This window comes from Cheilinus undulatus, linkage group 2, assembly GCF_018320785.1.
Source record: "Cheilinus undulatus linkage group 2, ASM1832078v1, whole genome shotgun sequence".
In the NCBI taxonomy this organism is placed as follows: Eukaryota; Metazoa; Chordata; class Actinopteri; order Labriformes; family Labridae; genus Cheilinus; species Cheilinus undulatus.
The window spans coordinates 52,680,089-52,695,718 of record NC_054866.1 but is presented as its reverse complement, the minus strand read 5'-3'; the positions used below and the strand labels follow the sequence as shown (position 1 = coordinate 52,695,718).

Genomic DNA, 15,630 nt, shown 5'->3' with positions numbered 1-15,630 from the left:
TCTCTCACCTGTCAGCGTGTGTTTCTCTCAACTTCAGTCTCGCTCAGTCTCCTCACCAGGATCCTCTCTCCTCCTCTTCCTCTCTCTGGATTTATTCTCTCAGGATTTTTCATGCGGGAAACAAAAGCCAGTCCTCTTTCACATCACTTTCTCCGCGCGCTGTTCCCCTCTGTGCGTCTCTACGCACAGCCTGACGCAGCACGTGCAGCCAGATAAGGACGGTTTGAGGGATTCTCCTGCGCTCCTCTTCACCGTGAGTCCACCTGTGTTCATGATACAGCTATTGAAGAGTCAATAATCAGAAAACGTACAGGTCTTGGAATTCAGGCTCAGTTTGATAATGTTTTTGAGGATTTTTTTTGTATGAGAAGTCAAAACCAGGCTGTAGCATTTTTTTTTTAAAATAGTTGACATCATTTTAAAAGTTGTTTGTTCATCTTTTGCGCAGAAATGGCTCAGTTTATGTTTTGTATTATGGAAACATAAACGTGTTTACTAAACACTAAAGAACACTAAAATATAAAAATACAGCTCTACTGAGCAGGAAAGACTAAATATAAACTTAAATACGTATGATAAAAATGTTAAATATATCTGATACAAAGTTAAATTTTTTAATGAAATCTGCACATATTCTTTCATAATCCTTTAATTTGTATTGGTTCATTCTTTTTTTTAATTTTTCTTCTGTTATAGAACAGAAAAATGTCAAGTTTTTACTTCTTTTTTAAAATAACAACAAAGAGTTTAAAGTAATTAGTTTTTTTTAGTTTAAATTAAGTAATAAGTTAACATATGTTCAAGCAGATTTTTCAATTAAAGGCTCATTTATGCTTCTTTCTTTTTGAAATTAGTGCGTTTAAATGCTTTAAGCCTTGTTTTCACATACAAATTGTTGTGGAGGTGAGCCAACAGGAAGTCCAGTCATTCCTTTTGTCAATAATGTGCCCCAAGTACATTCAAAAATTAAACTTTTTGGTGATACAGACAGAATGGCAATGTGCTAGCTAAGCAGCCTAGCTGCTAACTGAAATCTTTGATTGGTTTTAGAAAGATGATGTCATCCTTTGAAGTCTTTGATTGGTTCTAGGAAGATAATGTCATCCTTTGAAGTATTTGATTGGTTCTAGGAAGATGATGTCATCCTTTGAAGTATTTGATTGGTCTTAGAAAGATAATGTCATCCTTTGAAGTATTTGATTGGTCTTAGAAAGATAATGTCATCCTTTGAAGTATTTGATCTGTTCTAGAAAGATGATGTCATCCTTTGAAGTATTTGAATGGTCTTAGAAAGATAATGTCATCCTTTGAAGTATTTGATTGGTTCTAGAAAGATGATGTCATCCTTTGAAGTATTTGATTGGTCTTAGAAAGATAATGTCATCCTTTGAAGTCTTTGATTGGTTTTTAGAAAGATGATGTCATCCTTTGACATCTTTGATTTGTTTTAAAAAGATGATGTCATCCTCTGATGTCTGTGATTGATTCTAGAAAGATAATGTCATCCTTTGAAGTCTTTGATTGGTCTTAGAAAGATGATGTCATCCTTTGACATCTTTGATTGGTTCTAGAAAGATGATGTCATCCTTTGAAGGTTTTGAATGGTCTTAGAAAGATAATGTCATCCTTTGAGGTATTTGATTGGTTCTAGAAAGATGATGTCATCCTTTGAAGTCTTTGATTGGTTCTAGAAAGATGATGTCATCCTTTGAAGTCTTTAATTGTTCTAGAAAGATGATGTCATCCTTTGAAGTATTTGATTGGTCTTAGAAAGATAATGTCATCCTTTGACATCTTTGATTGGTTTTAGAAAGATGATGTCATCCTCTGATGTCTGTGATTGATTCTAGAAAGATAATGTCATCCTTTGAAGTATTTGATTGGTCTTAGAAAGATAATGTCATCCTTTGACATCTTTGATTGGTTTTAGAAAGATGATGTCATCCTCTGATGTCTGTGATTGATTCTAGAAAGATAATGTCATCCTTTGAAGTATTTGATTGGTCTTAGAAAGATAATGTCATCCTTTGAAGTCTTTGATTGGTCTTAGAAAGATGATGTCATCCTTTGAAGTTTTTGATTGGTTTTACAAAGATGTTGTCATCCTTTGAAGTCTTTGAAAGATGATGTCATCCTTTGAAGTGTTTGATTGGTTTTAGAAATATGATGTCATCCTTTGAAGGTTTTGATTGGTTTTAGAAAGTTGATGTCATCCTTTGAAGTATTTGATTGGTTTTAGAAAGATGACGTCATCCTCTGAAGTATTTGAAAGATGATGTCATCCTTTGAAGTCTTTGAGTGGTTTTAGAAAGTTGATGTCATCCTTTGAAGTATTTGGTTTTAGAAAGATAATGTCATCCTCTGAAGTATTTGATTGGTTTTGGAAAGATGATGTCATCCTTTGAAGTCTTTGAAGTGTTTGATTGGCTTTAGGGGGAGGATGTCATCCTTTGAAGTCTTTGACTGGATCTAAAAGATGTCATCCTTTAAAGTCTTTAATTGTCTTCAGAAAGATGATGTAATCCTTTAAAGCTTATAAACCATTCCTTTCTTGCCTTTCTTTAGCAGGTCAGTCAAGGCCCCAGGTGTCAATTCAGTCCAACCATTATGGTGTGACGTTCATCGTTACCCTGAACGATTTATTAGCTAAAGGGTGTCAGCGTGCCTTTTATATGCTCCTTAAGGACAACATTAGGGAGAAAAGCTGTTAAAGAGGCATCACTAGCCTCATAGGTTGTGGCTGATGCCTGCCCATCCATTCCTATCAGTAGCGGCTTCACTGCTTACAGCATGTAGAGATACAAAGCAGTGAGAGCCACAGAAATGATGTATAGGCTGTTGTTAGAATGAGAGGAGAGGCAGTGAGTTGTGACATCTGGTCCTCACTGAAGATGGATTGTTAATGCAGAGTATGGAAGCAAAGACCAAACTGGACTCACCTGGTATTTGAATAAGCAAAACTAATGAGATGAATGCTCCGGAGTCTGACTGACTTTGAACCACTGCAGCTGAGTCAAAATGTGGTAGAAAATACTGAATTAAAGAATCAATCAATCTTCATTTATGTCGCACCAATTCAAAACAAGAAGTAAAGAGCAGAGATGGGCAGCACTGGTCTGAAATCATCATATTGTGTTTTTGTTTTGGTAAAGCTCCCCTCGGAGGTGGAATTTTGCATACTGTGCATTTACATGACAAATAAAGGCTAAAATAAAATATTTCCAAGAATACAAAATGATTTCATGACACACGAATACGAAATAAATAAACATAAATCAAAAAAATAAAATAACTAAAAATTAATCAAAATGTTCTTGAATTTTTTGAATCACAAAAACTTTCCATGGAAAGTAAAAACATTTCTTCAGACAAGAAATCAAAATAATTTATTAAAAGGTAGAAATCTTGAATGAACTGAAAGCATTTTATAGGAAACTAAATGAGATGTTTACTTCACAACATTTTTTTTTATTTCTTCTCATTATACATTTATGCTGTAAATCATTTTGCCATCAGTGATATATATATATTTTTTTGCAGGTGCCCTTCATGGCCTCTGTACTTTTCCATCAGGGTGTGAAGCTGCTTTATAAGAGATAAAGATTAAAGTTTTGAGAGCACAGAAAGCAGTTTGATTTAGTTTGATATAAAAGAAGCTGAGGTGTTGATCATCTCCATATCAACACTCAGCTGGCACTGCTCTCTCCCTTCATTCACATACAGACTCTCTCTCAGTAGGGAATCCCTCTCCCCCTTTCCTCCTCTTCATCATCATCCTCGCCTCCCTCTCCAGGACTTTGCCCTTGGCTGTGACATTGTTGTTGACATTTCCATGGAAACCCTGGCCTCCGGTTGGGCCTGTGACCCCTGCAACCTCAGCGACCTCAGAGAGGAGCCACCGCCTGTGTGGGGTAAGACAGGACAACAAGCACAGACACCTCATAAAAATACTTAAAGACCATATTTAGTAATCTAAGAAGCAATCATAGAAGCTGTAGAGGACACATGATTTCCAGGTGTGATGATGAGTTAGTGTCCAATCACTGTATTGTCCTCACACTGAGGAGAACCACTTGGTGTATGGAGTCATTATTGCTGCAAAACTCACGTGTGCATTTTAACATTATAAGGGCATGATTTATGATTTTGTTCTCATTTTTAAATGAGGTAGATTTTGTCTCTTTGTGCTCAGTTGCTACTCTCTGTTTTTCCCTCTGCATGCGTACAAAACTTTCTCTTCACTCTTCATACTTTTTCACCCCAAACGTACTTCTGTTTATATAAACCAGCCAATAGGAAACAGGTATAGGATGGACCAATCAGGTTCTCTCTGCCCATTGTTGCTGTGCTGTTCTCCTGGAGACTCTTGCTCTGATCTCACTAAGAGAGTCCCAACATTCTGTCACACACACATTATAAAAGTCTGAGAGCTGAAAATAATCAGAAGGAGGAACTGAGTTGGTTTTACAGGGTTGAAAGTCAACTAAGATGATGTGGATTTGGATTTTCCATCTTAAAAGAACACTTCAACATTTTGGCAAATCCACCCATTGCCATAATCCCTATAGTCTTAGTAATAGGCTCGTTTCCTTTAGTTGTTGGTGCAAGCTATTTTTAGATTGGTGGGGCTGAGATGGGAGCTGCTCTGCCAAATCTATGGAGTCTTAGGGTAATTCTGGCTTTCCCTCATCAAACTCATCAATCATGGTGATCTAAATAGACAGTAGCAGTGAACAGACTTCCAACCCTGACATTAAAAATTCTGCCTTTAACTAACACTACAGCACCAGAACACTGACTGACAGCTGACAGTGATCATCACCATACTATTAGCTAACACCAACAAGCTAATGTTGGCTAATTATCTCTCATTTATGCTTTAATAATGAAACATTTTTTGCCTTTTATTTCCAGGTAGCAGCATTATTGACTCAAATGTATGATAGACTTTCATGGAGACTGTAGTGTAAGGAGAAGGCTTCACTTCGACTGTAGATATACCAGTATGTAAACATCACTGAAGCTAAGTTCTAGCTGGGACATCTCTGATTTTAACAGTTTCCCTCTAAATTGATTTTCTGTTTTATTGTGGTTGTTAGGTGATGTAAATATGAAGAAAATTAAAGAGCTGAAGAATAAAATGCTGGGGCTGCAGCTCCACGTCGTGGTCAATGGTCGCTGCTGCTGAGTTGGTCACATGACGTAACGCAAAGGTTATTATAGTTAAGCAAAACTTAAAGGTAAAAATCATTTTAGTTAACTGAAACTAAATAAAAACTGAGCTTTATGAGAAAAACAAAACCTAACACTAAATTCTCTGCTGACAAAACAAACTAGAATTAAATTAAATTAGAGATAAAATCTCCTTCGTTTATGTCTTTGTCAGCAACACACTGTCTGACATGAACACCTGGAGAGAGTAAATTAACCTGATTTGATTGAATTAGGTCGTTTTCACACCTGATAGTCCGGGGGACTCGGTCTGTTTCGGAACAGAAATTGCAACATTGTTGCACTTTCCTTTGGTTTGGTTTGCATTCATACTGCTCTTTGTTAAATGGACCAAACCGTCTGAACACCTACGACATCTGACCGCTAGGGGCGCTGTCATCACAAACGGCGGCCAAGAAGAAAAGCCGGCATAGAAGAAGATGAAGCGGGGAAATCCAGCTCCTTCCACTGGTCTTTTTTCCACATAAACAATGAAAAAAAACAAAGAATTTATGCTGTCTTGGGGTTTCTGCTCTTGCATTCAGGCATAAGGGGCAGCCAGCATGACAGTGAGCTGCCAAACATGTTGTTCTTTACACAAGACGAATAAATAAGCACGGACTACGACGTGTTGCCATGGCTACACATACGTCAAGCAAGGTACTGACATGTATTTGAGTGTATTAAATCACATATAAATGAATAGTGAATGCACCCTTAGACTTCACACAGTGGTTCATTTTAGGTCTTGAGTTGTATACAAACATAAAAATTGAAAAAATAAAATGAAAAGTGAAGACAGGTGTCCTGTATTGCTGAAAAACTAAAACTAACACTAAAACTAATAAAAACTAAACCAAAACGAAGCATTTTTTTTAAAAATCAAAATTAAACTAAACTAGACTAAGAACCAGCTGGAAAAACTAATAAAAACTAACTGAAATCTAAAACCAAAGGTAAAAACTGAATAAAAATAAAAGCTACTGAAAAATTCAAAACTATTATAACCTTGCTTAAAGCTATAAATAATTTAATCTGAATGCTATTCTGACATTTTAATACATCAAATTTTAAGCATATCTATCACCTCAGTTTTTAATCACTACTCTTTTTCCCATCCTTGAACAACAAATGATTTTTTTGTGCTGTTAATGATCAGCGATATGCGAGTTTGTATCACTGTCATGTAATTTGTTAACCTGACACGCCAGATCGACTGTTTCAAACATTCATTGCATGAGTATATTTCACATTCATCTGGGGAAGCTTCCATAGAAAGTGTTTGAGAAGGGCAGGACTTCTCAAAAAAATATCGGAAGGTGATTGGAGGTTCTGTCTGTCCCATTCATGACTGGCCAATCAGAGTGACAACACAAAATGAGGTAGTATGCATGCACTTCTCGTGAGCTGACAGGTAACTGCGTCTGTAGATTTTTCGTGGTGGGGCTTCTTGGTGAATGAACTTGATGCCCAGGCTGGTTGGGAGATGTGTATAAATGTCTTCTCTGCCAAGACAAGCTGTCTGTATGGCTCTATGCTCTTGTTTTAAAAGCTACATCAGGGCTAACAGCTACTGAGGCAGAAGCCCTTGAACACAGTGGCGAACCACCCCCAAAATGATCACAAACTCATGCCGAGGCTGACCGGTGGAAAAGTGAAAACATCTTTTCTGTCATGAAAAGCTCTCAGTGATGCTCTCTGCTCTTGTTTTAATAAAGAAGTGTTGTCCAGTTCAGATATAACTGCCGCTGTGACTACGCCCAAGCTAATCACTCCACTAGCAGCCATTGTATACAACCACTCAGAGCCAACCCTTTCCCCCCGTGACCCTCAAAAACTCTTACTGTTGTTTTTATTCCGTATTTCATGGAAACTTTGTCCAGTTCTGGTAAATTTGTTGCTTTGCTAAAGCTATATCCAAGGTGATCCCCCGCAGTGGAGGCAGCCGGCTTTGAGTATGTCTAAACCCCGCCCATAGCTATCGCTTGTTCTTCTTAAATGATGCTGATTGGTCAGAACAGTGTTCGCTTCGTCACAAATGTAGTAGATTGAAGTTTTTTAAGATGGATTTGCCTGATGACACAGATGAAGTTTGTTAAATCCATCTGCTAGCAAGGGTAGTTATTTCTAGATGGATCATCAGGATTAAATAAATCATCCAGCTGGAGTACAATAAGACAAACACCGAAATGATAATATTAAAGGACATTTTTCAAACAAGTTACTCCTAAAATCTTGAGGCTGACTTTGTCTTTTTTATTTAAACCCATTCCTCCACACTGTTGTGTTCCTGAATGCAGCATCACTCTGCTGACTAACGCTGAAAAGTCCTCTTTTCCTTAAATGCCACGTTCAGCAGAGTCGTCCCCTCATTTATCACAGAGAACAGCTTCCTGGTCCCCCCAGTGAACTCTGGGTAACCGAACGCCCCAGCACGTTCCAGACCAACGCTCCGTCTCTGATTACAGGCAGAAATATCCGGAAGAGTTTTTATTAAGATTCATCTTTTAATTTTCTCGATGTCTCTGCAGGCAGAGTGTTCGATTCATCATGTCTCTCTGTGTGAAATAAAATCCTAGAAAACTGCTGAAGTTCTCCTCATGTCCTAAAGACGCTGCTCAGAGAAAACCTAGACACCTTAAACTAAAGAAAACTTCTTCAGATCGAAGCAGTGATCCTCCAGTTCTGTAATGTTTATGTTCTTACACCTTTTCATAGTTAAAGCTGACATTTAAAGGTACAGTCTCATATCTTTGTAATGATGCTGTCACAAAAATCCACAATATAAAACATTAATGGTCGTACAATAATAAAATGATTTTGATAAAATATCCTTCCATGTCCAAAAATGCCTGTCTACAGTCCTGTAGTGTAGGAGGAACAAACACCATTCCTTATCTGTCAGATGGACTCCATCCTTTTCATAAATCCTAAATATGAGATGTCTTCTAATGTCACTGTGTCTGTGCGATGGCCATTAAGGACGTCTTCAGAGCTCAGAGTCAGGTGTCACATCTCAGGGGAAGAAGCATTGGATCTTAGGAAAACCGCTATCATATGTCAGACTTCATCAGAAAAAAGGCTTAAACTTCAGCGAAAAAGACTCAGAGAAGTAGGCGTCAGACTTCAGATGGAAAGTCATCAGATGAAAAGGTCTCAGAATAAAAAAGGGAAGAAAACACAAAGCGTACGCAGTAGACTTAAAGATTAAGCCTGAGACCTTTCCGTCTGAGTCTGACACCTTTTTTCCTGAGACCTTTTTATCTGAAGCCTTCTTTCCTTAGAACTTTTCATCTACGTCTAATGTCTTTTTTCTGCGACCTTTCCATCTGAGTCTGACGCCCTTTTTTATGTGACCTTTTCGTCTGATGCCTTCTTCCTGGCACCTTTTCATCTGAAGTCTTAAGCCTTTTTTCCTGAGACCTTTTTGTCTGAGTCTAATGGCTTCTTGGATGATTTACCCATCGGAGTTCTGCTGGCTTTTTTCAAAGCCCTTTTCGTCTGAAGTCTGCCATCTTTTTCCAGTGACCTTTTCATTTAAAGTCTGATGCCTTTATCCCTGAGACCTTTCTGTCTGAGTCTTAAAGCCCAACTTTTCATCAGAAGTATGAAGCCTTTTTTCCTGAGACGTTTTCATATGAACTCTGATGCCTTTTTTTTTTACTGAGACCTTGTCATCTGAGTCTGACACTTTTATTCCTGAGACCTTTCTGTCTGAAGCCTTTTTCCTGGCACCTTTTCATCTGAAGTCTGACGCCTTTTTTACTGAGACCTTTTTGTCTGAATTCTAACACGTCAAAGAGTTTCCTGACACCTGAGAATATTCTAAACTTCTTCCTGTATGTCCATCTATGCCTGTTTGTAGAGTCTCAGTCTGCGTTTAACGCCTCATCTCCTCCCCCTGCTCTGATGTGGACCAATCAGCTCTCTCCTCACCTCCACAGAAACAAACTGGTAAGGGCAAAAACATCACCTCCTATCTCTTTCATTGTCCTGAATGTTTGAGATAGCATTGTTAGGACAGAAACAGGAAAGTTATTTTACATAAAGAGCGTACGTAGGATTGTTCCAGATCCATCATGTCTGGCAGTCATCAATTTTATTTCTCCTTTTTATCTTATTTTTTCCACACATTTAATTTTTTTTCTGATTTCGCTCTCTAGAATCTAACATTTTAATCTATGTCTCTCCCCCCATTTTGGGTTCATGACAGCATTTCCTCTGTCTAGTAGTTCATGAATCCTTCATTTGCAAAACATTTTTAACTTTAACCTTTTTCATGGATTGAATGATGCTGATTTTTTTCTATATGCGATTTCTTTGTTCAACTTTTTGCAGAATAGAAAGTGCTAAGCAAATACATTCTTGTAGATTGGTTGATTGGTCTTTGTTGATGTTTGTGTCCAGCTCCAGGACACGCTGCTGCAGAGAGAGGAGGAGCTGGCCCGACTGCAGGAGGAGAACAACAAACTCAGACAATTCTTCAACTCTTCGTTTGTGAGGAACCTCCAGGAAAAAGCAAAGGTCTGTTCACCAATGCTTCTTAACCTTGCATAGCAGATGGATTGGTCAGATTCCATGTCATCAGGCAAATCCATCTTGCAAAGCTCCAGTCTGAAACAATTGTGCCTAGTCTGACAATGGATCTGACAAATAAGCATCATTTGAGGATAAGGAGGTGGGGTTTAGTTGAGCTGGAGGCCCATCAATACGGTGCCGATAGACAGTTTTTCACCCTTTTGAATGTTTTACCCTTTTATTGATTTAATAAATCAATCATGGTCTTTATGATTTGGCTTTTTTGAACTAGTTACTGGCATATCAGTATTCCTGGCTACCATTACACCATGAAGACAAAAGAACACTCCAAGTAACTCAGTGAGAAGGTTATTGAAAAGTAGAAGTCAGGGGATGGATATAAAAACATTTGCAAGTCTCTGAACATCCCCCAGAGTTCAGTTAAATCCATCATGAAGAAATTAAGGAAAATGTCACATGTGTAAATCTGCCTTGATCAGACCATACTCACACACTGAATGTGAGAGAGGACACCAAGATACCTATGACTACTCTGAAAGAGGTCCAAGCTTCAGCAGCTGAGATAGGAGAGACTCTGCAGAAACCAACTGTTGGCTGGGTTTTTCACCAGTCAGAGCTTTATGTGAGTGTGGCAAAGAGGAAGACACTGTTGAAGAAAACTCAGACTAGATCTGGACTAGAGTTCACCAACAGGCATGTGGGAGACTCCATGGTCAAGAGGAAGAGTTCTTTGGTTTGATGAGACCAAAACTGAGCTTTTTGACCATCAGACAAGACACCAAACACTGACATCACCACAAACACACCATCCCCACTGTGGAGCATGATGGTGGCAGTATCATGCTGTGGGGATGCTTCTTAGCAGCCAGCCCTGGAAGGCTTGTAAAATAGAGTGGGTAAAATGGATGCAGAAAATTATAGAAAAATCCTGGAGGAGTATCAGGCCTGATCCCTGTGCCACCTGACAGAGGTGAGCAGTTTTACAAAGAAGAATGGAGCAACATCGCCAAGTCCAGAAGTTTGGGCTTGATTGAGACCTATCCACACAAATTTGTTTTCACTTTAAGAGGTTATTTGGATTTCTATCAAAAAAGCCAAATTATCAACAATAATAGGTTCATAAAATCAGTAAAAGAGTAAAACTTCCAAGGGGGTGAATACTTTTAAAAGGCACTCTACCATAGCTGCCACCGATGCAGCAAGAGAAAAGAGCAACACCGAAAGCTTTCTTGGGGGAGATGTCTTGCACCTCTCCTGACTGGCCTTGTCATGACTTTTAATCCTGAACAAACTTCACTGACTGAGCTCTCAAGCTCTCAGGTTACTACAGGAACTGAGCATACAAGTCCTGCCCCTCCTAGATCTGAACTATGAGAATGTAGTCTTAATCTGTGGTCTTTTTCCTTCCTTATAGAAACTAACTGCCAATGGAGGGAGGAAGCTGAAGAGAAGCCTTATAAACGATGATAATGGACCTCTACAGCCCCGTGGTCATCAGCTACTAAACTCCCAAAACATCAGCAAGAGAGTCTGCAGGAACCTCACTGCCGAGTTCTGCTCTGAGTCCTTTGAGACATCCTCATCTTCAGAACCAAACCTGGACCTCTGGGTTCTACGGACACTCGGATTGAAGGATCAAGACACCATCGATACGTCCAGCGACATCACCTCTTCCTCTGGATACAGCACTTTGGTTCAGAATACTGAGTGCTCTCTGAACTCCTCTTTTGACTCGCCTGATGCCTCTTCTTCTACACCTTCCTCTTTCCACAACTACTGCCAAACACCTGTTACCGATTACAGGTACAGTACTGCCAAAAACCAAGACGGACAGTGTCTTAGTCCTGCCAGCTTTTCTCACAGCTGCACATCTCCTCCAGGCCAACGCTTTGACTTCACTGCCACTGGAACGTTTGAATCTCCTGAGACTGTGATCAGGACCTACGACACCTTCACTGCCCTCCAGTCTCCATCACAAGATTTCACCACATCATCACACCAAGCAGACTGTTCCCAGATCACTGCCTCAGGAACAGTCCAAACTGTGCAAGGAAACCCAGCAGAACCTCCGAATTACTGGTCCCCTTTTAGAAGCAGCAAGGCACCATCTCAGGAACCAATCCACTTCAGTCCACCTACAGAGGGAGTCCATTTCTCTCCTCTTGCCTCTTCGAGTCCAGTCCAGTTAAGGATGCCTGTTCATGGCAGCAGCCCTACGAGTCCGTCAGAAGGATCTGCCACTCCTCAGACGCCTCGCAGCCGCACAGATTTGGCATTCAGCATGTGTCTTAGTCCGTCCAGCAGCGTTAAGACCCACAGCTTCCCCCAGGGACAAGCCTTTGTTAGAAAGGACACCGGGGGACGGTGGAACTTCACCTGGGTACCAAGACAAGGACCATGAGAGTTTACCCTTAAAGGGACTCACTGCTCCAGTTCTTTCAGAACTCTAAATGGATGATGGACTTGTTGCTGTTTTTTAGTTAGTTCTTGGTCCTTCGTGTGGTTTTTCTTTGATTGGCTGGAGAAAATGAAGGCACATTCACTCATTAATATCTCAGTCAAATTTGCCCAGTGCTTTTGGAAGGCCATATTTGTTTGGTCATGCTGAAATGTAGAGCTGTATGTCATCTGCATAGTCATGTGGATGTAAAATAGAGGAGACCCCAGGATTGAGCCTAGGGGAACTCCACATGTAATTTATTTGTCAACTCAGATGTGAAGTCACCTTTTGACAAAAAGTATTCCCTGCCCTTTCAGTAAGACTGAAACCAGTTTAGTACAGGACCAAAAAGTGCTGCCAAGTTCCTCATTGGGTGAAGTAGTATGTTGTGGTCAACTCTGTTGAATACAGAACAAATATCCATCAATACAAAAACTCAACGTCTGCCCCTTGAAAAACAACACACAGGAAAAAAAAAAGGTGCATATAGCTTCCTACGCTTTGAAACCTGTGCACTGCCAAAAGGTCCCCGAAATCAAACTTTCCAATCAGCCAGTGTTGAACTTGTTGCAGGCTTGTAACACCGTGTCCTAACAGAACACAGGATATTGCCCAGCATTGGACCCTCAATGTCTGCACTTTATCACTTAGATATTTGATTCTATGTCCATCTAGTGCTTTTATTTTGAAAAGATATTTGACGTACCTTGTGAGCCACAGATATGACTGATGCACTACTACCTCCACGTTGTAAAAAAAAAGCTATAAAAACACTCTTTGAGTGGGAGATTTTAAGGATAAATAAATGTTTTTAAAGATTGATTTTTGAGCTTTTTATGCCTTTGGTTAGGGGTAGGCCAAAAACTCAACCAGCCGTGTACATGGGACTTGACACCATCTGCACCCTACAGCACCCCGCTTCTGTTGTCCTCTCCACCACTTTGCATCATCATGGATGATGATAAAAGAATGAGGGGATCTACAGTGCATTCAGAAAGTATTCAGACCCCCTTCACTTACTGTATTTCAGTCTTGTTATGTTGCAGCCTGATGCTTCAGTAAAAAAAATCTGTTCTTATTCTCATTAATCTACACTCAGTATCCCATAATGACAAAGGGAAAACTGAATTTTAGAACATTTTGCAAATTTATGAAAAAAAAAAAAAAAAAAAAAAGAAATATTACATTTACACAAGTATTCAGACTAGAGATGTTCCAATACCGAGTCCTGATCTGATACCAGTGTGAACTTTCTGGACTGACTGTGCAGACTAGCAAATTATTTTAGACCTATATTTGACTCAGAACATGGCTAAACAAATAGAATCATGATTACAGCATCTCTGTGAGCATTAGGTTGTTTTTCTGCTGATTACTGAGTTTTACTGCTAAATATTAAAATAACAATAATACAGGGGGCTGCATCACAGGCTCTCTCTATCTCTCTCCCTTCTTTATGCTCTACTCGGCAGCATGACGTGATTATGAAACAGCCTGCCATTGGCTGACAGACCCTCACAAAGGGTAAATAATATGACGGTTCCCATTCAAGCTAGTGGTAAGAAATGATCATAATTGGATTAAAATGGACAAAAGTATCAGGTTTACTGGTGTGAACTTAGGCCGGCCACACACTAGACGATTTTTTTAATCTGAAGCGATTTTAAAACCGTTAGAGACCACAGACTTCAGGACAATTTCCAAAGATTTTTCATCTTTAATCCTCCAAACACACACACTAGACGACTCAGCCAGACTGTCAGATCACTGGAGGCCGCACACCTGCCGACCTGCCTACAACCTCGCTGGATCACACGACTTTAAAAAAAAAACAACAACAACAAAAAAAACATGGATGTCTGTCGATACCGTCTTGCTGTCTCTTCACAACAGGCTGTCCTGGTATGTGTTACAGGTGCAGCCACAATTATAAAACAAGGGAAAGACTCAGGACGAAATCCTGGCTGGAATTAAGGTACAGTTGTGCTCATGGTTGTGAGCGGTTGTGACGCTACCCGGTGTGCTCACTCTCATTGGTTGTTGTGGGTACTCTGTCAGTAGCACTACGACCTAGAATCCATTTGATATTTACGATTCTGGGTTTGGGAGGCTACAATGCGATTTGGAGCAGTAGATTAATCGTGTTGACACCACACACATGCAGACTACTCAGACAAATAATCATTTGCAATGAGGCTCCAGTCAGTATACGCCCCCACGGTTGATTCTTCTTCACTGCTCTGAAAACGGTGTCTTGTGCACTGATTTTCAGTTCATAGTGCAAACAGTTAGCATGGCTAAATGAAGCAAAATATAAAGCTAAACCAAAAGCTATCTTATCCGTGCATAAACTCTTGCACTCACAGATCAATACCTGCATTTTAGGCAGTATGGGACGTATTTCTGATACTGGTATCAGAATTGGAACAACTCTCAGGCCCTATAAAAGTGTTTAGCAGTGAGGTGAGGATCCTGTCATTGGGGGTGTCCTTCAGTATATTTTCCCTCACTAATCTCACTAGAAGAGCTTGTTAGCTTATTTTACAGAGTGGCAATAGCATTAATAATGCTCATATTCATGTCTGAAATGTTTTACAAACACTCATCACTAAAAAGCCCCATCTTTCTGTTTCTCCACTTTCAAAATAAAAGCACTAGATGTCATTATGTTGAGGGGAAAAATGAAAATTAAAAATGTTTCACAGTGATGCAGTGTGGACAGTGAAGCTTTTTGATGGATGCTTTTATGCTGTGAGGACACGCTGATGAATTGTATAAAAAAGTCATGGAAAAGTTCAAAATAAGCATTTTTTTTTTTTTTTTAACTTTGTGAGCATAAATAATAACTAGTTTGTATTCAAAGCCTTTCTTTAGAACTTTCTTAAAGCTAACTAACAACAGGTGACACTAAAATGAAACCAGACTGCCTTAACTGTCGACATGTTATTATTGATGTTTGGACTGTGAAACTGCCATGTGATCAAAAATGAATTACCCATAGGTTGACTTGTATGGATTTTTATATTTATTAATGATTGTGACTGCCTCGGAACAAAGGACAGTAACTGCACTAATATTGATCAGGACTGATCAGAATTAAAGAAACTTGAACTACGAGGACAAACCAAACCTCCTCTGAGTCTGGACATGCTTATTGATCACTATGGGAGCTCAAATATCACTGCCACTCCTGTAGCCTTTAGATGAAGCTCCTAAAGTCACGATCTAGTGTCATGAAGACTTAGGGTCCAGGTGGTAACCCCATATGGAAACACAAACATGGACGCCAAAAGAGCACTCCTGGTTGTCTATATGTAAATGCCACCATGACATTATTGTCCATGTCAAAACACCATGCATATGTGCATTCACCAAAAAACAAAGTCCACAGGCTCCTCCATTCCCTAAACACCGTCACACATCACAGCTCAAGAAGCTGA

At 39.5% G+C, this 15,630-nt stretch overlaps 1 protein-coding gene across 1 annotated transcript; it reads left to right on the top strand.

Moving 5' to 3' along the window:
• The first annotated feature begins 3,819 nt into the window (after window positions 1-3,819).
• Window positions 3,820-12,932, top strand: gmnc (geminin coiled-coil domain containing). Its single transcript, XM_041810856.1, has 4 exons — window positions 3,820-3,911; window positions 9,077-9,165; window positions 9,619-9,735; window positions 11,165-12,932. Exons 1-4 carry the CDS (start codon window positions 3,833-3,835, stop codon window positions 12,149-12,151), a joined length of 1,272 nt encoding a protein of 423 aa, XP_041666790.1. The 5' UTR covers window positions 3,820-3,832; the 3' UTR covers window positions 12,152-12,932.
• Window positions 12,933-15,630: the final 2,698 nt, after the last annotated feature.

Coding starts and splice junctions, on each gene's coding strand:
- gmnc (XM_041810856.1), top strand. CDS start 3,833: ATGGAAACCCTGGCCTCCGGTTGGGCCTGTGACCCCTGCAACCTCAGC. Junction 3,912..9,076: donor GGAGCCACCGCCTGTGTGGG/GTAAGACAGGAC, acceptor GCCTGTTTGTAG/AGTCTCAGTCTGCGTTTAAC. Junction 9,736..11,164: donor ACCTCCAGGAAAAAGCAAAG/GTCTGTTCACCA, acceptor CCTTCCTTATAG/AAACTAACTGCCAATGGAGG.